The following is a 27,356-nucleotide window of genomic DNA, read 5'->3' on the forward strand; positions in this document are numbered from 1 at the left end:
GAGGGAGGAGCAGAATAGGAGCGGGAAGTTAGGAGAGAAGCGTGTTCCCAAAAGAGAGAAGAAGTCCAAAGTTCAGGACACTGTGTCAAGGTCAAGGAGATGTAGGTGCTTTAGCAGGGCTGGAGCACAGGAACCAGGGGTCAGATAATCTATGGAGAACCTGGCAATGGCAAAGAGAGTCTGGGCTTGATCCTAAGGATATCTTGACAGTGTGGAGAAGTCACATGACAAGATAACATTTTATCCCTCCCAACTGTCTGTAGAGCAGGAAGGTGGAAAAGGACCCGGGCAGAGAAGAGCAATAAGGTCAGGAAGTGTAGCGGTTGAGAATTGGGTGGGTGTTTAGGACATAAAATCACTTAAAAGATAAAAATAATAATGAGGACAAGGTATGAGAGAAAGGGAAAGTCAGGATGAGCCCCCGGACAGATCCATTAAACTGATCTTCCACTGACGTCCTTGGTTCCCCAATGCCCATTTCTTCCCAATAAATTCTTAGCCGGAACCAATGCCACAGTCCAGGGATCAGCCAGCTTTTCCTAGGAAGGGTCAGAGAATAAGTATTTTAAATTTCATGGACCACATAACCTTTAAGAAAGGTAAAAACAATTCTTAGCTTGGGGGTGTGCAGAAAGAGGCTGTGGGCACTGTGCAATCCACCACAGTCCGCTTCTCTGACCCCCACCTCCCAACCGGTCCACACTGGAACACTGCTGAGAAAAGCCTCACCTTTGGAGGGGGTCCTCATGTATTTGGGATTATTTTTTAGACCTCCTTCCTCCATTGCAATGACATGATTTTCAATAACAACCATGTAATGGTTTGTAATAATCAGTATTTTCTTATTTTTTCTTTTGTTTTAAAATAATTAATTGAAAAAAAGAACAGATTTCTGTCTTGAAGAGATTATTCAAATTGAGTAAAACATGTCTTGTATTGATTGCACACTTCACTTTACAAATGAAATATTTTCACCTCACCATCTTACCCTGTTTCACTATTTTACACGTTAAACAAAATAAAATCTCCAGGTAGGTGTACAGAGTGACACAAGTAAAGAAGTCAAGTTCTGGTTCTTTATCTCTACAGTGACTGTGCCGTTCATCCATCTCGAACGTGCTGCTGAAGGTGGGGACATGAGACACCTTGGGGACTGCGGACCAAACTGGGCCACAGAGAGTTCCAGTAATTCTCAGGAACTTACTCTCAAGTGTGTAGCTGGGGCCACACGGATGTGGGGGTCAACGGTAGAACCAGGAATTCTCTGAAATAGCTCCTATGGATAATACAGTGCTTATGGAAGGATAAGTAATAGCACCATGCTGGTTTGAAGCTTACAGATAGAAAATTAAAAACATCATAGTTTGGAACTTTGGCCAGCAAAAGATTTTTTTCAGAAGAGGAGAATTTTATTAGTGATGTCTAGATTTGCTGGCACATAGTGATCATAATAAAAAGCAGACCAACTTTTAGTTGTTTGTTCTTGTCTTAACATTCTCTGATGATGATGCTCGAATTGCGCGCTTCTGGGTCTGAGGGCTTCCAGCGCTCTGTCCCTGGTGCTGCTCGCCCACGGCTCTGCCCTGCTGTCTTGCAGGGCTCAGCTCCACCTTCAGAACGACCCAACAATAGTTTCCACTCGTCGTGGGCAACAGTCTCTTCCAACAGTCTCTTCCTGAATGTGGAGGGCCCTTCACAACCACCACCCTCTTCATTCTCAGCCAGTGACCTCACTTCTACTTGACCCAAGAGTTAGACCATCGGGTGTAACTTCTCCTCCTACTACTTGGCACCATCATCTCCATCCACCTGCTGCTTTGCTCCTCCTGATCAAGACCAATCCTGCTGTTCCACCACCTCCAGGATTACTATCTCTGCCTCTGTCTATCCTTCTTTTACTCCTTATCCTCAGTTCTCTTGCATATACTTAATTCTCATCCTAAGAAATAAAAATGAAACCAGAGTCCTTGCCTGATCTGGCATCACTGCCCCCACTCCAGCTCCAGCCAGCCTCCAAGACTCTTTTCTGTGTCTTGTGTATCAGACCTGAGTATCACCATTATTAGAAAGCTCTAGCTCCCATTTTAATAATAATAATAATAATAATTGGCCTTCTAGTTTACCATCTCTCCTGAGATGTGTTCATAGAGGTTGGTATTCCAAGGTGAATCCACTCTTTTGTACCAAAAAAACTCAAACGTTGGGACCCACAAAATGAGGACCAGATACTCTGCCAAAAGCTCTACCAAGGCAAAGCTCCCCTGAAAGGTTGTTTAGAGCCAGCTGTCTTCCTTCTGTGACACCTTTGTTGTCACCTGTCAGTATCCATCCCAATGCTGGTCACAAGGCATGGGCTTGGAGTCAGGAATACTGGGGTTCAATTCCTTGGGTTCCTGGTAGCCATACTTCCCGGTCATGGGAACTTGGGAAAGGCACTTCACTTCTCTGAGTCTATTTCCATTTCTTTCAAATATGCATAGTAATGGTTACATACAGGATGAGTATAGAGATGGAACAGGCTTCAAAAAAGCACTTGCCAGTAAAAAGGCAGGAGTGTTCCCAAATCTGCATAATGACAAGATGAATCTGAAGGTCAGTTTGGTTACGGTGGGAAGGCAGAGCTGTCCAAAGAAGAAAAACTACTTTTGGCTTGACGTTCAAGGAAATTATTTGTCATGTGTATTTCAGAAAATCTTGGAAAATGTACACAAGTCATGAAGATATTGGATATGATTTTGAAGATGACCCCAAAGATAAGAAGACACTTAAGCCCCACCCAAACATTGACAGTGGATGGGCTTGGATGGTGGTCCTTTCCTCCTTCTTTGTGCACATCCTCATCATGGGCTCCCAGATGGCCCTGGGAGTCCTCAACGTGGAATGGCTCGAAGAATTCCATCAGAGCCGTGGCCTGACTGCATGGGTCAGCTCCCTCAGCATGGGCATCACCTTGATTGTGGGTATGTTCGCATGTGACCTGTTGCAAAACTGAATTATTATAAATTGACAATTCCCTGCTGTAAGGTTTTATATGGTCAAAACATTAGATACTAGATGTTAATGATATCTAGTACTGTTTTTTTTTTTTTATCATGGGACAATATATATAAGATCACGTTTACTGTTTTAGCCATTTTTTAGGTATACAGTTCATTGCCACTAACTGCATTCTTTCCCACCATCCGTCTCCAGAACCTTTTCATCATCCCAAACTGAAACTCTGCACCCATGAAACAGCAACTCTCTTTTCCCACCTTCCCTTCACCCCTGACCATCACCATTCTATCTTCAGTCTCTATGAAAGTACCTCATATAAGTGTAGTCATACAATATGTGTCCTTTTGTGTGATATTATTATTTGGATATTATAAAAAAAAATTTAATGTTTTGAAATTTGATCATTTAAAAAGCTCTTTTTTACCCCAAACTCTTTTCTTGACTACTCTAATTCATTACATATTATTATAGATCTTTTTATTTAATATTTGGAAGTATTTGTAAAAGATAAAAATTTTAGAGAAAACACCACAAAAGGCAAGTGACGATCTTATTTCAGATTTCCTATGATTTAATTTGAAATACTGATCATATGCTGTTGAAAAATCTATTGAACTGCTTTGAGAAAAGTTACTGATATAGCTAACAGGAAGGAATAATAATGTATTTTCTAATTAAACCTAACCACACACCAATCCGTGAAGGTCATTCTCATGCAGTTGGAAATGCCAAGCTAGAAAGTTATCATAAATAACTGTTATTATTATGGCCTATGTGTTGCCTTTTGGGAACTAAACACTTTTTACTGTCAACTAATATTTAATAAGCATCTATTATATACTGGGTGTTTTCCCTTACATTATCTCTTGAAAGTAAAAGCCACAATTTTACATCGAAATTTGTTATATTTATTTTTATTTATTATTTTAGAGAGCATGCACACAAGTCGGTGGGGAACAGAGAGAATCTTAAGCAGGCTCCATGAGGAGCACAGAGCCCCACTCAGAGCTGGATCTCAGGACTCTGAAATCATGACCTGAGCCAAAACCAACAATCCAACACTTAATCAACTGAGCCAACCAGCACCCCTATGTTGACTTTTTTTTAAATTTCTAGTATTCACAAAATTACACTAGAAACATAAATAGCCTCGAATCTTTTTCTGGTTCTGTGAGAGTCTGTGTATGACAGGCATCTCTGTGTTTGATGGGAGTCTCCCTTTTCAGTGATTTCCACATTGGTAATTAACTCCTTGAATCCAATTCCAAGATTTGTTGATCTTGGCTGGCATTCAATGTTATTTTGGATAAGACAAACAACGTTAATAACAGTGGTAGTGCTAATGATGGAAAACAAGGACAAAGTATTATTTCTCAAGATGTGTGTGGAGTATGTGTGTTTATCAAAGGGAATTAATAGTAATCTGGTTTTAAAATTACATAAGGGCACCATTACGTGTGGGAGGGCATTGCCAGTAAATCATCTGGCCTGCAACATTTAGGAACTGACTCCTTCAACCCTACGTTGACCTTGTTAAAACTAGAATATCATCATTAAGAAGTAGGAAGGTTTACTTGAGTGTAGGCAATGTGTTAGTTTTATGTTGGATGTGATTCAACCTTCTCAATAAGTCAGTGAAGGAAAACTGCGTCTAGAATACCTAACATCCAGGTTTTTACCTTTTTTTTTTTAAGATTTTATTCATTTATTTGAGAGAGAGAGTAGAGTACAAGAGAGAAGAGTACAAGTCGGGGGAGGGGCAGGGGGAGAGGGAGGAGCAAACTCCAGGACTCTGGGATTACCACCCAAGCCAATGGCAGACGCCTAACCGACTGAGCCACCCAGGCGTCCAATTTTTACCTTTTTAAAAATAAATCTTTAAGCGGCACCTGGCTGTCTCAGTCCATGGAGCATGCGATTCTTGATCTTGGGCTTATGAGTTCGAGCCCCACGTTGAGTGTAAATATTACTTAAAAATAAAATCTTTTTAAAAAATCTTTAAGGGGAAGAACAAGATACTTACAGATTCAATCAGGAAGGATGTGTTCACCACAAAAAAGAAGACTCAGTGAAAAGACAGGATAGGAAATGTCCCATTATTTTCCAAATCACCCAGTGAGGTTATTTCATATGTTATTTTGTGTTTCACAAGCTCTACCAAAATAAGCAGTGGGAACCAGTCCTGAAAGTCTTGGAAATGATTTTGAATATGACCCCCAAAATAAGAACACCTAACTCATAGCGATGGTGAAATGTGATGGTCCTCCTTGATTTAGTTGGGAGGTAACTATATATTCAAAATTCTGTTTGAGAGTCCATATATCCCAGACAGTGTCATTTCAGCTTGTAGACTAACCTCTCTACAGGAAAGGCACCTGCTCGATAAATATCTTGGGTCTTAGAAATCATAACACAGCAAGGCTCATAGTTATATAAATAAAAGGTCTTTTATCTTATCATGATCCTAAATTGCTGTTCATTATCTTAAGCTGTCTGATACATGATTGCTGCAGAGCTGTTGGGTGCTTTCCAAGTCAGAAGCCTGCAGTACAGCTCTCCTTTATTTGCTGCTTAACCATATGCCACGTGCACGTTATGTCCATGATCTCCTCTGATCCCACAGCCCCACCTGCACCAGTCCATCGTCTCTATCTCACAGAAGAAGAACATGCAATGTCCACAGACTTCAAGGAACTTACTTGAGGTTGAACAACCAATGAGCATGAGAGAGTCTCCAACGCTGGTCCACTGGACTCAGAATTGTGTCAACTACACCCTACCTCCCGTCACTCCGTCAGATGAGAACTGAGAATATGTGTGAAGTAAATAAATGGAAATTGTTCTCATTTTCCAATCATTGTGAGCCCATTTGGGTTTTCTCTTTTAAATTAAAAAAAAAAAAAAAAATTCCGTGAATTACATTGCAGAGTTGAAAGCCCTCCCTCTCTCTTGGGCAGCGGCTTGCATGTAAGAAACTTGATAATTTCATTCTTTGCTAGCACGGACTTTGCCAGTTTCCAAAATGGAATCACCTCTGTCGTCCCCTACAGCAGCCTCGGTGACAGCCATGGGAAGCATTCTTGGTGGAAGCCATGTTAGGGGCATCTGCAGGCTGCAAGAGGTCACTGTCTTGCTAAGCAGAGTTAGAGTGGTGGTTGCCAATCCTCGCTGCACATCAGATCCACGTGGGGAACTTTAAAAACCCTGCCTCTCACGCTGTACCTCGACCATCAAATCAAAATCTCTTGGGATGGGATTTGAGCATCAGGATTTTTTTTTCTTTTTTTTTTAAGATCCTAAGTGACTCCAGTGCTCAGCCTAGGCAGAGAGTCATTGAGGTAGAGGCTCTGAACTCCTTACCACAGGGAAGGGTGAGCCCTGGTGGCCAGGAGTTCAATGAACTACGTACTTTCATCTGTGACTGTATGTCAAGGTCACCGGGACAGGAAAGAAATTAGAATTTCCTCATGGTGTTCCCTGCAGCTCTATTATGTGGGAAATGGGCCAAAATTAGATTCCTTCTGCAGAGGAGGGAGTCTGTGTCTCATCCCAGAACACCGAATTGCTCTGCAGAAGTGGGAATCATAGCCAGACGACTGTCCCTTCACCTGCCTTGCCCCTTGTCCTTAGACTGCGTGGGGAGTTCGTTGCATTTTGGCAAAATGCTAATTTGATCTTGGAGATTCCAGCTGAGCATCCGTAATGATGCAAAAATGGAGCAGAATCCGAACGCTTGGGTCCGGCTTCCTTATTTTGACCGATCGTGTTTTGCAGCCATGGAGGGGTCACAGCATTTCCGCGACTAACTTTGCTGGTTGGGGCTGACTTTGCCTGTCTGCACGTTGTAAATGACAAAGGCTCCACCCTGTGAGAGATGATGAACTGAAAATCCAGAAAGTGTCATCATTTTACCTTATTATCAGTAAAGCAATTCATCCTTTCTTTTTGATGCACAACATTTCTCCAGACTGGAGTATCTGCTCGGACTTGGGGAAATTCCACCTCATTCCTTCTTCCCCACATGCTTTCTTAATGCAGTGTTCAGAAACGTGCAGTATCACAGAAAAACTTGCTTCTGGGCCCTTTCTGTAACATGGAAAACATGATCATGTTCCTGAACTGCGATCTGGTGACCTGTCATCACTTAAACGGCCAATTAACAGCCGACAGATGAGTCATGCCTTTTTCTCTTTTTTATCCACTCATCAGAGATTCCAATAGTGAAGCGACTGTGGGTTTAGGAAAATAAAAATCTTTGTGGGGTGCCTGGGTGGCTCAGTTGGCTAAGCATCTGACTTTTGATTTTGGGCTCAGGTCATTATGTCAGGGTTGTGGGATCGAACCCCATCTGGGCTCCACACTCATCTGCTTGAGATTCTCTCCCTCTGCCCCTCCCCCCACCCAGGCACATGCTCTCGCGCTCTCTCGCTCTCTCTCAAATAAAAATCTTTTTAAAAAAATATTTATGGGGGCACCTGGGTGGCTCAGTTGGTTAAGTGGCTGCCTTTGGCTCAGGTCATGATCTCATAGTCTTGGGATCGAGCCCCGGACCTGGCTCCCTGCTCAACAGGGAAATCTGCTTCTCCCTCTCCCTCTGCCTGCCGCTCTGCCTACTTGTGCTCTCACCCTCTGTCAACTAAATAAAATCTTAAAAAAAAAATAAGAATTTAAAAAGTATTTGTGAAGAAATCAAAGACACACTTTCAACTTATGGTTTCTGAATTTCAGTTGCCCCCAATAATTCCCTCAGATGTTTATATCAATATGTTTGGTTTATATATTATTTATATAGTGTGTTCATTTTATAATATATAATAGTATATTTATGTAAAATATATTTACTATACTGTCTATTTTAAGAGGTTTACCTGCTAAGTTATTTTCTAATGCACCAGGGTTCATTAAATTAATAAATCATTGTCTTCATAATTTTTAAGATTAGGCCTGCTCAAGAAAAAAAATTTATTAGCAAACTGTGCATCCAAATATGTACATGCAAATAGGTAGAACCTTAAAGGAAGATTTGATTTCAGTTTGAATTAAAAGGGGAAGCTCCTTAGAGTTTAACAAACTTTTAACCTGAAATACTCCCACCAGAATATAGGGTTTCATAACTATGAAAAGGAATAATGATCAAAAATAAGATGATTTTTAAAATGTGCCCTCTTACTGAATATTGACTACAGCCTCCCATTTTATTGCTAAAATACAGATTGCTTTTTGCACAGGGAATCATGGATCCCAACACAAGCATTAAACTTCTGTAACATCAGAAGTTACCACAGGATCGCCAGGGTGGTTCAGTCGGTTCAGCGTCTGGCTCCTGATCTCAGCTCAGGTTTTGATCTCAGGGTGGGGTGTTCAAGCTCGCACTGGGCTCCATGCTGGGCATAGAGCCTAGTAATAAAAATGAATGAATGAATGAATATTAGGAAGAAAACAAAGAGGTTGACAAAAACCAGAGTGTCATAAGAAAGTAAGCAGCCAGGACAAAACATCATACAATACTATACTGCTGTGAGCCTGGCACTGTCTGTGGACCAAGGTGTATTTCTGAGTCTCCACACACTGTCATAATCCATAGCCTGGTGGGGCCAGCCTGGGACTGAGAGTCAGCAGGGGATGAAGTACAGTATGAAGCAATGAGAAGTGCTTTGCAACACGGTTTGCATCCAGGTGTCCTCATGAAAATAAGCTATCAGTTCTTTGCTGGAAGCATGGGAGTCCTGAGAACCCCCTTGCTGTACCCCCACTAGGTCTGGAGTCAATAACTCAAATAACAAGTAATGTAAGTGAGGGCAGGAGGCCAAGTACAGGACCAAAGGGAGGGGTGATGACTATAGAAAACTAGGAGTGTGGGCATAGGGAATCGGAAAGCCATGGCACTGCTCCAGCCCATCTTGGCTGTGTGGGAAACTGCGGGATTCTGTGTTGCCATTGGATTTCTTGGGAATGCTCTTAATTTTTAAATGCTGGCAACTGATTCAAAACATCTTTTAAAGATTTTATTTACTTATTTCAGAGAGAGTGAGAGCAGGAGTGGTGGGGAGTGGCAGGCAGAGGGAGAGGGAGAAACAGGTTCCCTGCTGAGCAGGGAGCCCAACAGGGGCTCGATCCCAAGACCCCAGGATCATGACCTGAGCTGATGGCAGACGCCCAACCAACCGAGCCACCCAGGTGCCCCAAAACATCTTTTAAACTATGTTCTGGATAAACAAAATACATCCACAGGCTGAATAAGCCCATAGACCACTAGTTTTCAGACCTACCTGTGCTGTAGACAAGAGAACGAACTAACTCATTTGTCTGTTTATTTCAGGTCTGCCTTTCTTGAAAACCTAGAACCTTGTGCTCTCCAGCGAAATTACTGAAACCCATCTTTGCATGCTAAAAGCTATTTGCATATAACGCAATGGGGGTTGGGGTTCGTTTTATTTAATAGCCCTACTAATGTTTTATTCTTTGTCTAAACGTGCGGATTTTGGAGGAAAGCATGAAAATAAAACGCCATCAGTCAATTCCCTTTCCAATGTCCCACGACAGGACCTTTCATCGGCTTGTTTATTAACACCTGTGGGTGTCGCCGGACCGCAATAATCGGAGGGTTGGTGAACTCGCTGGGCTGGGTACTGAGCGCCTACGCCGCAAACGTGCATTATCTCTTTATTACCTTTGGAGTGACAGCTGGTAAGCATATTGATATTTTTAGCCTTAATTTTAAATATATTTGTTGGGCATTTTGACAATGAATAATTGTGGAGGAAAGAAAGCCATTAAAATAGTTTTCCTTTTTTTTTTTTTTAAGATGGTATTTATTTGGGGGGCACCTGGGTGGCTCAGTGGGTTAAGCCGCTGCCTTCGGCTCGGGTCATGATCTCAGGGTCCTGGGATCGAGTCCCGCATCGGGCTCTCTGCTCAGCAGGGAGCCTGCTTCCTCCTCTCTCTGCCTGCCTCTCCATCTAGTTGTGATTTCTCTCTGTCAATAAAATAAATAAAATCTTAAAAAAAAAAAAAAAGATGGTATTTATTTGGGAGAGTGTACAAGAGAGCACAATGGGGCGGGAGGGTAGAGAGGGACAGGGAGAAGCAGACTCCCTGCCGAGCAGGGAGCCTGGTGATGCGGCCCCATCCCAGGAACCTGGGATCATGACCTGAGCTGAAGGCAGACACTTAACCCACTGAGCCACCCAAGCGTCCCATATTTTGTCCTTCTTTTCTTCCACTCCACCCCACCATATACTCCAAGAAATACTTTTTAATATAAGATATTAAATATGCCTTACATGTGGAAAAACAACCTAACAAGTGTACTTGGCCTTCCTATTAGAATTTAATTAAATTTTTCATGATTGGTTCCAAGTGCTTGTCTTTTCTCTTATGAGGAATAGGGAAAGGAAAGTAATAATACAGAGGTAGATGAATGGGCTGAATATTAAGAAAACTAATAACATTCTCTCATTTAATAACTACAGAATGGAGCATGAATCATAGAATAATTATTTTCTCATTCAGCCCTATTCAAATGAATGAACTAGCGGCAAAATTCACATATATGTAGACTCTTAAAAAGCAAATCTAGGTCACTGGCTACGAGGCAGCATGGTTTACAAATCCATTCTGCAAAATACATTCCCAGCTATAATTTCCTTTATCAACAGGTAGCAGGAGTCACATAGATAAGAAGAAGTTTCTTACTTGTACAATTGGATTGCCGTGAACCAGATCCAGCCCGACTTTCTTTTTGAGTACAGAGCTACTGTCCTAATAATGACACATTGGCAGAAGTGTTGGTATAAGAGGTAAAAGTTAGAATTTGGAAAACTTGCTCCACCCCCACCACTTATTATCTGGTGACTTTGGGCAAATTACTTAACCTACTCATACCTGAGTTTCCCTATCTGCAAAATGGGATCATTAAGAGTGCTTGGTTTACAGGGTTGTTGAAATTATTAGAAGATCATCTGTATAAAGCACTTAGCATGATGCTTGTCACAAAATAGAGTTCTCAGTAAGTGTTAGCTAATACGTAATTGTCATATAGAATGTAACATTCTTATAATGAGCTTAAGGGCATGCTTTATGATAGCAGGAGACGTGAACACACCTGCTCACCAAAAAGTTGGCAAGTTGGTTCTCCGTAATTTACACCGATCCACATCTACACGTAAAGCTCTTCTTTGTCCTTTGAAGCATAGTTTGGAAACCATTGATCTGAAGGACTTGGTAACAGTTCTTCAAGAGTAATTTAAGATGTTTCCCGTGAGTGTTTTAGAAACTTTCCCCCAAGCACTCCAATGCATAGAGTCCACACAGGGGTTTTCATACTAAAGGTGAGGAAATGAACACTCCTGCTGAGCCTACAGAGCCACACTGGGGTCCCTGCACAGACCCCTGGCACCCCGTGAATGGGATGTGGTAGTGGTTGATTATACAGACTGACTTGATCCTACAAACTGGGACTTGAGATTAAGTCTCATCATTTAAACATTCCTATGATTAAGTCTCATCATTTACACATTCTTTTGTTTACATGAACTTTATTTCTTGCAGTTGTTTATTGACCTGCAATTAATATTGTTTCCATATTCTTCTTTTAATTTTTTAAAGTTTTTAAATTAAATTTTTTTAAAAGAATATTGTTTCCATATTACTTTTTTATTCTTTTTTCTTAAGATTTTATTTATTTATTTGTCAGCGAGAAAGAGAGCACAAGTGGGGGTAGCAGCAGGCAGAGGCAGAGGGAGAAGCAGGCTCCCCGCTGAGCAGGGAGCCCAATGTGGGTCTCGATCCCAGGACCTGGGGATCATGACCTGAGTGGAAGGCAGATGCTTAACCGACTGAGCCACCTAGGTGTCCCATTTTTTTGTTTCCATATTCATTCACTTATATATTTAACAAATATTTCTGGACCCAAGAACGTAGGAGAAAAATCAGAGGGCTGGTGAAAGGAAAGTGTGTCTTTAGACAGTCTCTTGCTTCCCACTTTTTATACCCGAAAAACCCAAAGAAATTCTCAGAAAATAAATGTATCCACCTCCCACACAAACATATATCTAACTATATGTAACTGGAATATCCAGCTAAATCAGTTAGCTTATACAGACAAAATCCTGAGCTGTCATTAGGGAGGCATATGGAAACTGATTGGCAATCTAGCCCCTATTTAACAGAAAAGAAAGATGGGAAGGTCTTTAAAAAGCAAGTGCTTAAGAGATATATTTCACTGTACAATTTGCATTTGGGGAAAAAAAAACTTTATTGATATCCTTCTTCCTTCCAAAAAGCATTTGAGACAGTTTTGTTTGTATCTCTCTCTCTCTCTCTCTTTTTAACACCTAGACAATTAAAACTATGTAGGAGCATCCTTCTATTAAGCAGGAAAAGAATGTCTGTTTGAGCAAACTTAGTTAGCCAAGGAAGTCTGGACTGAATTTCTTCAGCCTTAGCAGAGCTCCATTTTCTTAACCCTGTCTTCTGAAGACATATTTTCTCCCATCCACACTGACCCAAGATCACAGGATTTTTTTTTTTTTCTCTCTCCATCTGGACCTCTTTCCTCCACTTGACCGGGAGGGCTATGGTGAAGAATTGTTTGTTCTAGCACCCTGCCCAGGGCTAGACATTAATGGGGCCTTGACTGACCACTTGGCTAAAACCCATATCCCCAAGGCCTGTCCTTTAAGCTCATGGAATAATTGTGCCCATAACAGACAGCAAAACCACATGAGGAAGGGGATTCTGTCAAGGGCATGAATAGTGTAACAGGGAAATAGATACTTATAACATGAGGCATGGATTTCTTTTTTCCTCACACAGGGGAGCATCCATTATTCACACTAAGTTAGAATGAGTGCTGCTTTTAGGCTTGGGTACCTCAGTTCTCTTTCTATTAATCTTTTTATTCTGCTGTTGTTTAGAAATCCATAACCACATTAAATTTAGGATGTTGGTCATTGTCAGTAACAAAGCAAGATTTTTAAAAATTAAACTTATCTTATGCTCTCAGCAAAATCCAGATGACAAATTTCACAGACAAATGACCCAGTTTTGTCAACAAATTTCAAGAAAAAAGAGAGTTAAATTTCAAGAAAAAAAATATTTACAGAGGATTAAGATTCAATAGGGGCAACTGGGTGGGCCTTATTTGGATCATGATTAAAGAGACGGGTTTTTTAAGAATACAGTCATTTATGAGACAATTCGAAATGTGAACACCTTCTAGATATTTCATGATATCAAGGAATTGTTCATTTTATCAGTTAAGATATAATAATTATGCAGGCACCTGGGTGGCTCAGTGGGTTAATCCTCTGCCTTCAGCTCAGGTCACGATCTCAGAGTCCTGGGATTGAGTCCCACATCAGGCCGGCAGGAAGTCTGCTTCCTCCTCTTTCTCTGCCTACTTGTGATCTCTGCCTGTCAAATAAATAAATAAAATCTTTAAAAAAAAAAAAAAGATATAATGATTATGCTGGTTAAAGAATTCTTCTATTAGAGATTTATACTAAAATATTTGCACTTGAAATGATGTACATGAGATTTGCTTTACAATTGGAGGAAGGAGTATTTTATGGGCTATTAAATACTTTTCTCTGCCTCTTTAGATATTAGGAAATGAGAAATTCTGGTTTTTTGTGGACATAAACATCATAAAATTAATCCAGAGTTCAGTTCAGTTCTGTTTTCTTGATGCTTATTTCTCCCATAATGCAAGTAATTATTATTACCCTCACTGAGGCTTGCAAAGGGGCTTGGGGACCTGACCCCACCTCTACTGGAAATCACTTAGAAGCTTAATTGTTCTCAAAACAAGGGTATCCACCCTCACGACTGGTTGAGGATCATTGACTTCTGACAGTTGCTATAAATATCACTGCTTTCAAGTAAATAAAGGAGGCGGGTTGCTTCTGGAGGTTTCTTTTAGAAATTCAGGTTGAAGTAAAATCCTTCTTCAAAATCCTATGGGCCAGGGGTGGGGGGAGGGCTATGAGCGGTTTAGAGGGGGAGGCAGTGAGCAGCGGATAAGGAACAGGCTGGGCAGTGGGGTCTGAATTCCGCCCAGGATTCTCCAGTTTCTTGCAGCAGGGTCTTGGGAAAGTAACTTAACTCCTCATGAGGTTCAAAAGAAGGGCATAGGGATGCCTGGCTGGCTCAGTCTGAAAAGCATGCAACTCTTGATCTGTGGTTTGTGATTTCAAGCCCCACATTGGGTGTAGAGATTACTTAAATAAATAAAACTTAAAAAAAAAAAAAAAAAAGGTAGACCCGCAGCTAACTTCCGGTTATTGTGAAAACCCAATTACATAAGCCTATGAAGCAAGTAGCCCAATATTGGTCCTCAATTAATGGTAATGACTTTTATAGTTGTATATACGATCGTTCCGGTCTATTTTTAAAATCAAGTATTTCTGAAACTATTCAATGATAATGAACTGAGGAGGCTTCGGCTCTGGGAAACAAGATTGGTCAAAGTCTCTTTTGTACTCTCATGCTGCCATTCTGTTGTCAGGAAGTCTTAAGTATTAGAACCATATGGCCGTATGATCACTGAAGTGGGTCTCAGGGTTTACCTCTGTCTGTATCTAGAAGTTGAGAATGCAACCCACAACCTCTTGGCCCGCATTTTATATTATTTTATTTCATTTCATTTTTTAAAATAGGTTTCTTTTTTTTAGAGCAGTTTTAGGTTCACAGCAAAATTGAGCAAAAAGTACAGAGTTTTGTTATGTCCCCTGCCCCCAACGCCCACAGTCTCCTCCACGAGCCTTTTAATTTTGTCAACGGAAATTACAAACTGTTCCAATTTTCTAAGAAAGATACAAGTGAAAATCAGAGCTGCCAATTAGCATTAGGTGGTTCTGACATCCAGTCACTGTGTATATTTCTAGGTACCTTACTTTTATTCTTCCTATTAATTTGTGAACAAATGAACCCATTCCTGAGGCTTCTGCAAATTGCCCGGAATTCCTCCTTTCCATCCGCTGGTACAAAAATACTTTCCTGGGCACTTAAGGCAATTAGCACGGACAGCAGGGCCCCAACATCCGTTCATTCTTCCATTCATCTACCTTCTCATCCGTTCATTCATTCTGATATTCTGATGTGAGGGTGCTGGCTTATTTTATTATTGGAGGAGCCCATGCTGGAGGGAGATGATGGGCTGGAAGCTTCCGTGAATGACCCTAACTGTGCTTACCCACTGCTGCTTTTTTACCAACGTTATTTTTCTGTGTGATTAAAAAAAAGAAGAAGAAGAAAGAAAGAAATAGCATAGGGACAAATATAATGAATGGCAAATGACCTCTACATGCTGCAAATGCCGGATATGGCCATTTAATGTTGTGCTCTTTGCTTTTTCTTCCCATCCAACCCGCGCAGGCTTTGGAAGCGGGATGGCCTACCTGCCGGCGGTGGTCATGGTGGGGAGGTACTTCCAGAAGAGACGCGCCCTCGCCCAGGGCCTCAGCACCACCGGGACAGGGTTCGGCACCTTCCTCATGACGGTTTTGCTCAAGTACCTGTGCGCGGAGTACGGATGGCGGAATGCCATGTTCATCCAAGGCGCCGTGTCCTTAAACTTGTGTGTCTGCGGGGCGCTCATGAGGCCCCTCTCTCCGGGGAAAGACCCGAACGACCCAGGAGGGAAAGATCCGCGGGTCGTGCTGGCTCACTCCCCTGGATCTAGGTCCAATGGGCCGCTGGGCGGAGCGGGAGAGAAGGGTGGCGGGCCCGGGAACGAGGAGACCGGCGGTGATGCCCCGGCCCGGGCGAGCCAGGAGAAGGCGGGGCACAGACAGACCACCTGCGCCTTCGGGGTTCTGAAGACGGCCAGCCGGCTGACCGTGAGAGTCCGGAAGGGCTTCCGGGACTGGTACTCCGGCTACTTCGGGGCGGCCTCGCTCTTTACCAATCGGATATTCGTCGCCTTTATTTTCTGGGCTCTGTTTGCCTACAGCAGCTTCGTCATCCCTTTCATCCACCTCCCGGAAATCGTCAATTTGTATAATTTATCGGAGCAAAATGATGTTTTCCCTCTGACTTCAATTATAGCAATAGTGCATATCTTTGCCAAAGTGATCCTGGGCGTTGTGGCCGACTTACCTTGCATCAGCGTTTGGAATGTCTTCCTGATGGCCAACTTCACCCTTGTGCTCAGTATTTTTATTCTGCCCCTGATGCACACGTACGCTGGCCTGGCCGTCATCTGCGCGCTGATAGGCTTTTCCAGCGGTTATTTCTCCCTCATGCCGGTAGTGACTGAAGACTTGGTGGGGATTGAGCACCTGGCGAACGCCTACGGCATCATCATCTGTGCCAATGGCATCTCCGCGCTGCTGGGACCACCTTTCGCAGGTAAACCACGCAAGGTTTTAAGAGCATAAGTACACGTGGAGAGCGAGGCTGCGTTCTCATTCATATTTTGAAGTCCAAGATAAATAAGAAAGAAGTTCCCATTTCTGTATATGCTCTTTTTTGTTTCCATTCCAGTCCCCCAACTTCTCATTTGTAAATGTTAGCAAGGTAATGGTCATTCTTTCAAGCAGAATGTACAGGAACGTTTGGTCTCTATCTCCAAGGGAAGTTGGCCAGGCTGGTAAAGTGGGCAGTGGAATAGTGCAGAACCCCTGCCCCAGTCAGGAGGAGGCAGCTTCTACCCAACTTTAGCTGATTTCTGTCACCAAGAAACATGGAAAATTATTACCAAATCCTCTATTTGTTACCCTCCCCAGCCAAGAAAAACTAGGAACTCTGGGCTCTTCGGTGACCATTTCTAGATTTTTTTAATTAAATTTAATTTATTTTATTTTATTTTTAATTGAATATAGTTGACATACATTACATTAGTTTCAGGTGTACCATAGGGGTTCAACAATCATGTGCATAATGAATTGCTCACCGTGAGAACCATGACAGTTTCAGATCTTTAAAACACTGTGTGTGGGTCCCACACAACACATCTATGAGCTGGATCTAGCCCCATAGGAGTTTCTTGCCTCTGCTATCATCATTGCCACAAACTTAGCGGCTTAAAATAATACATATTTATAATCTTATAGTTCTAGGGGTTAGGAGGCTAAGTTAGATCACAATGGGTTAAAATCGAGGTGTCCACAGAACTGCGTTCTTTCTGAAGGGTCTATGAAGGATTTCTTTCCTTCTTTCTTTCTTTGTTTTTTGTTTTTTGTTTTGTTTTGCCTTTTCAGCTTCTAGAGACTGCCTGCATCTGGGGTTCCTAGCCTCTTCCAGCCTCTTCTAAGCCAGTGATGCAGCAGTAGTCACAGACCTCTCTCTGATTTTGATTCTCTGCCTTCTTCTTTCATTGACAAAGAAGCCCGGGTTGCACTGGGTCTGCAGGACAACCGTGATATCACATCACATCTGCAGAGTCTCTTTTGCCACCTAACGTAACCTTCACGGGTTTCGGGGATTAGGACATGAGCAGCTGGAGAGGGTTGGGGCATTCTGCCCACCAGAGGCCCAGAGCCTGCCAGGTGACCACAGCCGGGACAAGCTCTCTCATAAGTGTTCACCCCACTGGCAGAAGGCTTGTTTCAACACATCTATTTTGAAGTGCCCCGCAGAATTTGATGTTCAAGACATTATGGTTTTTTGTCTACACAGCTGACAACTTGACAGCTGGCTGACTAAAGTCTTAAGAACCAAGGTGCATTTTAGGAAACCCAGTAGCCACCTATGGGGGCCCCTCCTGGGCTAAGTTGCTCCTGTTCTCTGCCTGTGCACAGAGACGCAGGCTCAGAATTTCTAGGTGAGAGTGAATAACTACAGCCGTGCAGCAAATTATATTGGCAGCTGTAAAGTCAGAACTTGTTCAGCAATTGCGTGTAGAATTCTATCTCAGGGATACATTTGGCTATAGGACAACATCCCACCAATGGTAGCTTAAACAGAGATTTAATTGTGTCACATAATCCAAGATCTGTATTCAGAGATACTGGATGGTTTTGGGACAGTGTCTCCAAGACCTTCCTGGCCTTTTCCTCATGCTAGTTGCCTCATGGCCACACAATGGCTGCTAAAGCTCCAGCCCCTACATCTTCATTTATACCAAAGAGGAAAATGGGAAGAAAGGCTAAGTTGCAGCCAACTTCCATTTTCATCTGATTGGCTAGAACTGCATCATACAGCTAGTCCAAGCTTCAAGGGGAACTATAATTAGCTTCCTAGCCTCTGTACTAAAGGGAGGAAAAGAGAAAAGAATGGAGATTGGGGGTTGGTCAGGCAACCAATGGTACCTTCCAGAAATGTTAAACTGAAATATCAAGGGGATGCAGACATTACCAGTGGCTCATCTACTCTCTTCTTAAGCTATATTGTCTGTGGGAATGGAATCTGTCACTGATGGTTCTTTTCATGATCCAGGCGTACTTTCTGCTTCTAACGGTCCGTCTGGGGTTATTTTTACACTGATCTACCCGATTTCAGTAGCAACATCACAACACAGCTGTGAGGTGCAGCTTAAGCAATTCAAGATCCGTGTTCATTAAAGTACCAAAGTTGGCCATCATGGCTTCCTTATCTCATTCCCATGTCACATCCTTCTCACTGAATAGCATTTCAGTGCACTTTTTTGGAGTGGAAAAGAAGGGAATTCGAATAAGAAGCAGGGGGGCACCTGGGTGGCTCAGTGGGCTAAAGCCTCTGCCTTCAGCTCAGGTCATGATCCCAGGGTCCTGGGATCGAGCCCCACTTTGGGCTCTCTGCTCAGCAGGGAGCCTGCTTCTTCCTCTCTCTCTCTCTACCTGCCTCTCTGCCTACTTGTGATCTCTCTCTGTCAAATAAATAAAATCTTAAAAAAAAAAAAAAAGAATAAGAAGCAGGGAGTTATCGCCAAACCCCCCGTCATCAGTCAGGGGTACTGCCTGCTTAAGGTTCCTCCCTAGAAGTGGATCTGGAGCTGAATGTCATCCACTGTGGAGGGTAGAAACCATTGTATTAACTGGTGAGGAACCGTCTATGAATGGTGTCAGAGGCTACCATGAGGATTTGAAGATCAGTGCTGTGTTATGTGTCTTTAAGCCAGCAACCTCAGAGTTGCTGAAATTTGTGTCTTTCTCCTCCTTGCACTGAAGTCATGAGCTGGAAGAATGCTCAAGAGCATCATTGCCTGACTGCGCTGCATTTAATTCATTGACTTTCCAGACCAAGGAGCCAACGTTGCCATGAGATCAGGTCCGGCCTTTTACGCCTTATAGTTCAGAAGTGACTTACAGTATGAGTGACCAAATTACCACATTACATTCTTGCTAGAAATTCAAAATGGGCTAGGAATTATTACTTGCAGGGTTTGCTACAGGGGAAATTATTGTTCACATTACCTTTTTCTTTTCTAATGGGTTCAGAAATGAATGTGTTTTCCATTTTTCAAAGTGGCTTCTACTGACATTAAGAAATCTGGCACCATTTACCAGCGTGTTAGACAATCACAGAGTTCCATTTAAGTGAAGAATATACAATCAGATAGTGAAACAGACATTGCAGCTGTGTCATTTAGCAACATGAACTTCTTGATATAATTCATTTATAATATTGTTTGGCATTCCGTTCCTCTCCTGTAAAGATGTAATAATAGTGCCTACTTTTCTAGATGTTTCCAGTGTAAAATATAGCAAAACGTGGCCACCGGATTTGACTAAGAATCTGCACATACCTCCTCTCTTTGCCTAAAATGTAACAGCCTAGCAACAATTTGCAGTGTTTTACATCAAAGGCTGGGAAGACCTATTTAATAAATAAGAAAAACAGCCATCATTCCTCATTTGACAGACTCAAAGGAAAAGTAAATGCGATGTAATAGGGAACCAGATTTTTCTTGGAAGCTGTTGATTTGAATTGATGATTGGATCGGGGCTGCCAAGGATGCCAGGCTCTGAACCAAGGAATCGAGATCAGATCTGTAGGGAGAAGTGGTGAAGGATGAATGAATGAGGTGGGCAGCTTGTCAGAAATATCGTTTCTCCGAAGACATATCCATGCGTGCTGAGGATCAAAGCACAGAGTGAAGTCGTCTCTCCTGACCTGCTTTGCCTCTGACCCAGGAATGGAATCAATTCAAACTGGCAGAAATGTTAAAATGGGCGCCAAAGAAAAAGGGCAGGATCCAGAGTCTTTTAAAAATAAATCTGAGGGACGCCTGGGTGGCTCAGTGGGTTAAAGCCTCTGCCTTCAGCTCAGGTCATGATCCCAGGGTCCTGGGATCGAGCCTACATCGGGCTCTCTGCTCAGCAGGGAGCCTGCTTCCCTTCCTCTCTCTCTGCCTGCTTCTCTGCCTACTTGTGATCTCTGTCAAATAAATAAATGAAAATAAAATCTTTAAAAAAAAAGGGGGGGGGCGCCTGGGTGGCTTAGTGGTTTGGGCTGTTGCCTTCGGCTCGGGTCATGATCTCAGGGTCCTGGGATCGAGCCCCGTATCGGGCTCCCTGCTCTGCAGGAAGCCTGCTTCCCTCTCTCTCTCTCTCTCTGCCTGCCTCTCTGCCTACTTGTGATCTCTGTCTGTCAAATAAATAAATAAAATCTTTAAAAAATAAATAAATAAATAAATAAATGGGATCTTTAAGAATAAAGAATAAATAAATAAATAAATCTGAAAGGTAGACTAGAGAAACCTATGGGGTTAATTTAACATAAAATTTAGGATTATTCCCCACCCCCATCCTTTACTATGAAATTGTTTGGTCAAGTCCTTTTTTGAAAAAAGGACACATGAGTTACTGAGACACCCTTTTTCAAACATTTATACGTTTAGAGGAAAGAAAATATTTTAAAACATAATGAACTCAGTTAACAACTGTAATAAAGTATAATATACTTAGGATATTCTAAAGTCTGCAGAGACAAGAGGGGAGATGGAGCGGAGGAAGGGCAAGCTAGGTTGTGCTGAGAGTGATGGTGTTTTTACATAAGGGGGAACTGTGTATGTACAGACAAGGAGCCAAGAGAAAACGTGTTTGAAACTCTAAAATCTTGTGACTTGTGCTCATGGTTAAGCTGGGGGCTTCAGGGGAAAGAGGTAAGGGCCACTTCACAGACCCCCAGAACCTATATTCAACCACTTCAAACAAAAAAAGTCAATAAACACTCTGAACTAAGTACAAATTAATTTTCCAATCAGGTAAGACTTTGTCCTATTTCTGGGATCCATGTTCAGCAGATGGATAGTTCTGCTCATTCCAGCTGTCAGTGTTCGTGATGTATAGGATCGTTTATTCTGTCACTCGATCATAAGAAAAGCACAGATTCTGGGCACCTGGGTGGCTCAGCCGGTTAAGTGTCTGCCTCCAGCTCAGGTCATGATCCCAGGGTTCTGGGATCAAGCTAAGCAGGGAGCCTGCTTCTCCCTCTCTCTCTGGTCCTCCACCCCCACTCCTGTGGTCTCTCGATCTTGCTCTGCTCTCTCTCTCAAATAAATAAAATCTTAAAAAAAAATAAAAACAGTTTTAACTGTTGCAGTGACAAGATTGGCTTTCATAGGGGATGAGTGGAGTATGAGAACCTCGTTTGTATTTACTGATTGTTTTTAATGGTAGCTTCTAGATAATCCCGCCCCACGCTCTGCTTGGAAGGCAGCTATGCTCACCACTATACCACCAACACTGCACCCACGCTCTGCTTGTAGACACAGACCTTGCTGCATTATCTGCCCGTAGACCAGCTCGTCCTGGTAATTCATAGCGGAGCGGGATGGTCACATGGTGCCTCTGACTGAAGCTAGGTGTGTTCCTGCTCAGACGTCAGTGTCTCAGTGCCTTTCCCATTCAGTTCTGAATGGGAAAAAAAAAAAAAAGCCAGGGTCTTTGCTTTTTGGATTAGATGGTTCATCTCCCTTGTTCTTCTTGTCTCAAATCAGAGATTGGGAAAAACTGATAGAGCCTTTTACTAAAGTTCCATCTCAGGAGTCAGGTGTTTTCTTCGTTTGTGTGTCTCAAACAACACTCTCAGAAAAGTTGGTTAACTTTTTTTTTTTTTTAAGATTTTATTTATTTATTTGACAGAGAGAAATCACAAGTAGGCAGAGAGGCAGGCAGAGAGAGATAGAGAGGAGGAAGCCGGCTCCCTGCTGAGCAGAGAGCCCGATGCGGGTCTCGATCCCAGGACCCTGAGATCATGACCTGAGCCAAAGGCAGCAGCTTAACCACTGAGCCACCCAGGCGCCCAAAGTTGGTTAACTTTTAAAGGAGATCTGGAGTCTACAGATTTGAGTGGTTACAATATATAAATATTTCAGGCTGTCCAGTGTTTTTCTTTATGACTACTTTGACTCACCCCAGCACATTAATTATGCACGAGACCCAATAAAACAAAGATGACACACAATTGCCAGGAAGTCAGACCAAAAAGCAGTGGCTTTCCTGTAGCGATTTGCTAAGGGAAGGTTGAGTTGCATTTATGCGTTCGTTTGCCTGTTGGATATTTTTTAAAATATGTTATTTGAAAAGTGGTCATGGAATGCAACGTTTGGTCCTTAAATCCTTCCTATTTTCCTTGTATCTTTGCTAATGAATATACTTGTTGATATGAACAAAAGTGAATGTTCAAAATTTACATTTTTACCGTAAATGAAATTCCTGTGCATAGCTTAATCCTCTCAGTTCACATGGTTTGGCTGCATGGGGACTCTGACCTGTGACTGATTCTTTGATTTAATCGCTGAAACCTAATCACATTTCATAGTTTCTGAGGCTTTTCTTTCACATTTTAACATCTCTAAAATTGGAATGCATTTTACAAAGTCCCAGGAAAACATGGAGTCATATTTTCATTGACAAGGACATCTCTTTCTTTTTTTTTTTTTTTAGGACATCTCTTTCTTATTGCTACAGAAGATAATGATGCATCATGCAATTCATGATATCTTGGAATCCATGAAATATAATCATTTTTTCCAGAGTGCCTAATAAGATTATTATATGAAAGTTTTAGATTATAGTATTAAAACCTGATCATTCAGTCAGCACTGAAGGCTCTATCCTTGACAATGTAAAGTTCTTTGTATATAGAAATATTAAAAGTTTCATAGCTGTAAATATGAATTTTGTAAAACATAGAAAATTTTATTCTTTCTAGAACTGATGTTTACTCTCAAGTATCCCACAGGGAATGTAAGTTCAAATGTCTTCTACTCAGCTTCTTTTGATATACCCTAGAAACTTCTTCAGATGAGTTTTGAAGGTTTGAGAAAAGATCTGTGGTTATATTTGTGAAAAAAGAAAATCATTAGGTTCACTTTTCCCTGCTGGCTTTGTGCCGGCCTGAGAGACTCTGAAGTCTGCCAACCAGATCCTCCCAAGGGTCAGCCAGCTCCTGTTTCCCTGCCTTAAGCACTTTGTAAGGTACTCTAGCAACTTGGGAGAAAAATGCCTGCCATTCTCAGGCACTGCGAAACTCTGGCTTATGTAGACTGGGCTAAAAAATGGCAAACTGATATATTTGGGGGATGACATGACATAGAAATAAATTCCTATAGAAATATTTATAGTCACAATAATTGGATTCCAACTAGGTTACACTGAATATATTCCTTTTTGTTTTGCAGGCTGGATCTATGACATCACAGAAAAATATGATTTTTCCTTCTATATTTGTGGCCTACTTTACATGGTAGGGATACTCTTTCTACTCGTTCAACCGTGTATTCAAATGATAGAACAATCCAGAAAAAAATACATGGATGGTGCACATGTGTAGCGTCATGTTCTGTTTCCTGTAAGATTTCTTTGGGGGACCCATGCCTACCACACATGGTTGCTGTGAGGAGCCCATGACATCGTTGGGAAATGCCTGTCTGGTAGTCAGCACTGTCATTTGTAAATGCCTTGGACTTCATTTGAAAGCAGCACTGCCTTTCCGTTTGGGGAGAAACAATGTCAGAAGGGATGAAAGATGACGTACATTTTAAAGATGACAACGTCCTTCAAGACGGCCTATTAAATAATTGGTAGAAAAGCCCTTACAAAATCTATTCTGTCTCATCATCCAATGGGACTAAGGTTTTTAGAAACAGCTTCTGAAACAAAGACAAGGAATAAAGTCTTGTCAACTCATCTATTCTTTGTACAGTGAAAATAAATTCTCTAAGTGCTTCTGGAAAGCTTACAGGTAAATGGGTTTCAAGCACAAGAATCTGATTGGCCTTCAGAACTTATTACAGGGAGCTGTTGATCTACTAGGGAAAAGCAAAGGCAGGCTCCAATTTCACAGCTGATACATTTAGTACAATGAAAGAAACATAGTTTATATTTTTATGAAAGAATTCTGCAGCTAGGGAGTATAGTTTTTCAACCCTCCTCTAAGAAAAGCATCTGTCCTCAATTCTAGTTTAGTACTAATTAGTTATAGACTGAATCTTAATTCAAAACCTAGATAAATAATAATAATTTCCTTAGCAAATAGTCATATTTTTCACACAAACATTGAATCAAGGGCTAGGAGTCAAGCACTTTCATTTGTATCATTAACCTCTTCGTTTATGAGCATAATCGGGGGTTACACAATTTTTTTCTGAGTTTCTCCTGCATAGTAAAACAGAGACAAAACTGCTGGTTGTATATTGGCAGTTAAATCATCTTGGAAGTGTGTTACTGATCCAAAATGTGAGACTATCAAGTCGTGAGGGTCAGAAATGGAATGCCCTTGGTCTAGACCTCTGTGCACCTAACACTGGAGTAGGTGGTAACTGACAGCACTTCTCCAGGGCCTCTTGTCATATAGACCATACGTTTGTCTGAGCTCGACACGGTTTTGAAAATTGGTCTCTTGACTCATTTCATACACAACATAACTGTACTCTGTGACATCAGATGATGTTCTTCCTTTATCTGAGATCTCTATTTTTCTAAGCCAAACTGCAGAATGTTCTTCCCCAGAATCATTTGGAAATTTCTGGCTGCCTTACTTGTTTACACACATTTTAGAACTATTTCAATTTCTACTCACAATTTGCGCATCACATACACACAGATCCTTTCATATCATTGCCAACGTCTTGGGTCAAATTTATCTAAAGTGAGCACAGACCATTCTCAATTATCCTTGGTAATTAGAGACAAGAATAATCCTAACAATTGGAATCACAGAGTGTTACCCCAAGCTTTGTTTTAGCCAGCAGTTTCAGACTTAACCTCCACTGAACGCTTTAGAGCTGTTGACAAGGAATTACAGGGACAAGCTTCCTTTTTCTTCCATCTCCATTATTTCCTGCTCTCATGTCTAGTGGGAAGGGTTTGTATAATCAAAGGGACCACCAAAATCCCAATAATAATAAAAGGCAGCTAATGGAAAGGAGAAACAAAAGCATGATTAGTGTACACACTCAATATTACCTCTAATAACTCAAGAACCGCCTGTAAATTGTTATAGGTAATAAATTGCATGTCATCCTCTGTTTGGTTCAACACAATGATCTATTTGTTATCATCACAGCTTTGGCTGCTGTTTAAGAATCCAGCTGTCTATTTTGATAAAGGTACTCCCTAATCCTGCGACAATGCTGTCTCTCTATATATATTTACTGTAAACTCAGATAATGAGATTGAGAAAACACGTGTGTTTTAAAACTGACTACATGACTTCCATGACTTTCATTTTCAGACAACACCAAATGAAGTATTTTCAATGGTGCTCTAGTCAATGCATTCTGATGTTCATGCTGCCGGCTGTGCATCTTAAACAGGAATTTTTTTTTCTAGTTCCCTGGCTTTCGTTATACCGAAGTGAGATCTGCAATTTATACAGGTGTTCGTTGACTCTGCATTGATGGAATAGTGATTTCTACCGAATCAGAAGTTCCTATTTTACAAAAACAGTAAAACCTGCTTGCAGTATTCATGTTGACAACAGAATAAAAGAGAATGCTCTGAGGAATTACAGCAAATATATGCATACTGCCTGTTTAAACTATGTTATTCTTTACAGTTCTTTGACGATATTATTAAGGGTTAGTTGTATATTTATCCTGTGTGCTTTATCGTGTTCTCCTCATGTATCTAAGTCATTTTTATTTACATATGATGAAATAAATTTTGTCCTCTTTAAAGATGGTCAGTGTGTTTTTCTGGAAAATCTCTATTTTCTTGGCTTTAAGTGGGGAAAGTCCTAAGACATAACTGATGTTTATCTGTGTGGTTCTTTCCGCTGGAACAGTTTTTCTCTAAATGTGGTCATAGAACCACCTGGAGAGGATCCCATAGGGTGGTTGTTAGAAGTGCTAAGTGCAGCAATTAAATTTGAAATGTACACACCTTTTAATCCAGCAATTGCATTTCTAAAATTTTTCCCTACATATAAACAGAGACAAATGAACAAAGATTTTTAGATTTGTTGTTTGTTATTTAAAAAAGAAAAACTGGAAACAATTTAAATGTCCAACAATGGGGAACTATAAAATAAAATATGGTAGTTATGCAACTATTTTTTTTTTTAAGGACTCATCTAGGGCACCTGGGTGGCTTAGTCAGTTAAGCATCAGTCATCGGCTCAGGTCATGATCTCAGGGTTCTGGGGTCAGGTCCCCTGTCTGGCTCCCTGCTCAGCAGGGAGTCTGCTTCTCCCTCTGCCCTGTCCCCCAGCTTGTGTGCTCTCCGTCTCTCTCAACCATAAATAAATAAAATCTTTTAAAAAAGAATAGTGGCATTATTTTACGTTTTTGTGAATTTCTTTAATATCTGACTTCATAGAAGAGAGCTGGATTCTCATCTTCACTTCTGCATTCAATCTGCTGTGATATGTGGCTTTGATTGTCGTGCAAGAAAAAAAGTTCAGCCTTATACCAATATATAGTTGGGAAGGGGAGGAGTATTTTAATGGTCTTTTCAGAGAATTGTAGGTTTTTTTTATTTTATACCAAGCCAAACTCAACACACTTGTATTTCTTGAAGTTCTGTTGCAATGTGGAATCTGACATAGTATCAATGAACTCTTTGAACAGTCTTCACTTAGAGGCCATTGATCTGCCTTGCACTTTGGATGGATCTTTCTCCCAATTATGATTTGGTAACAGCGCTTTAGTCATTAGGAAAATATTGGTGTACTGAGTCTTAAAGATCTTCCAGATGTTTTTATATTTCATACAATGTGGTTAAAAATCATGCGATCTTTGTGTGATTCCATTTCTACGAAACATCCAAAATAGACAAATGTATAAAGACAAAGCATATTGGTGGTTGCCAGAGGCTGGGAGGAGAGGGGGAATGAAGCGTGACTGCTAGTGGCCATTGCCAATGGGGTATCCTTTTGGTTTGATGAAAATGTCCTGGAACTAGATACTTGTTGCATAATTTTGTGAATCTATAAAAACCACCGAATTATATGCTCTAAAAGGGTGAACTTCATGGTATGTAAATGCT

At 41.4% G+C, this 27,356-nt stretch overlaps 1 protein-coding gene across 2 annotated transcripts in view; it reads left to right on the forward strand.

Annotated features, from left to right (window-relative positions):
- The window catches only part of SLC16A14 (solute carrier family 16 member 14), a 30,088-nt gene extending 4,041 nt beyond the window's left edge, over positions 1-26,047 (forward strand). Inside the window, exons 2-6 of one of the 2 annotated variants that reach the window (XM_059167783.1) lie at positions 2,689-2,960; positions 9,541-9,684; positions 15,376-16,350; positions 23,549-23,613; positions 25,701-26,047. In XM_059167783.1, coding sequence (XP_059023766.1) covers positions 2,702-2,960; positions 9,541-9,684; positions 15,376-16,350; positions 23,549-23,613; positions 25,701-25,757 — 1,500 coding nt within the window. In that variant the 5' untranslated portion in view covers positions 2,689-2,701 and the 3' untranslated portion in view covers positions 25,758-26,047. Of the gene's footprint in view, positions 1-2,688; positions 2,961-9,540; positions 9,685-15,375; positions 16,351-23,548 lie in introns of both variants that reach the window. The other variant, XM_059167782.1, reaches the window with a different exon arrangement.
- The last annotated feature ends 1,309 nt before the right edge of the window (positions 26,048-27,356 follow it).

Source organism: Mustela lutreola, chromosome 3 (genome assembly GCF_030435805.1).
Source record: "Mustela lutreola isolate mMusLut2 chromosome 3, mMusLut2.pri, whole genome shotgun sequence".
NCBI lineage: Eukaryota > Metazoa > Chordata > Mammalia > Carnivora > Mustelidae > Mustela > Mustela lutreola.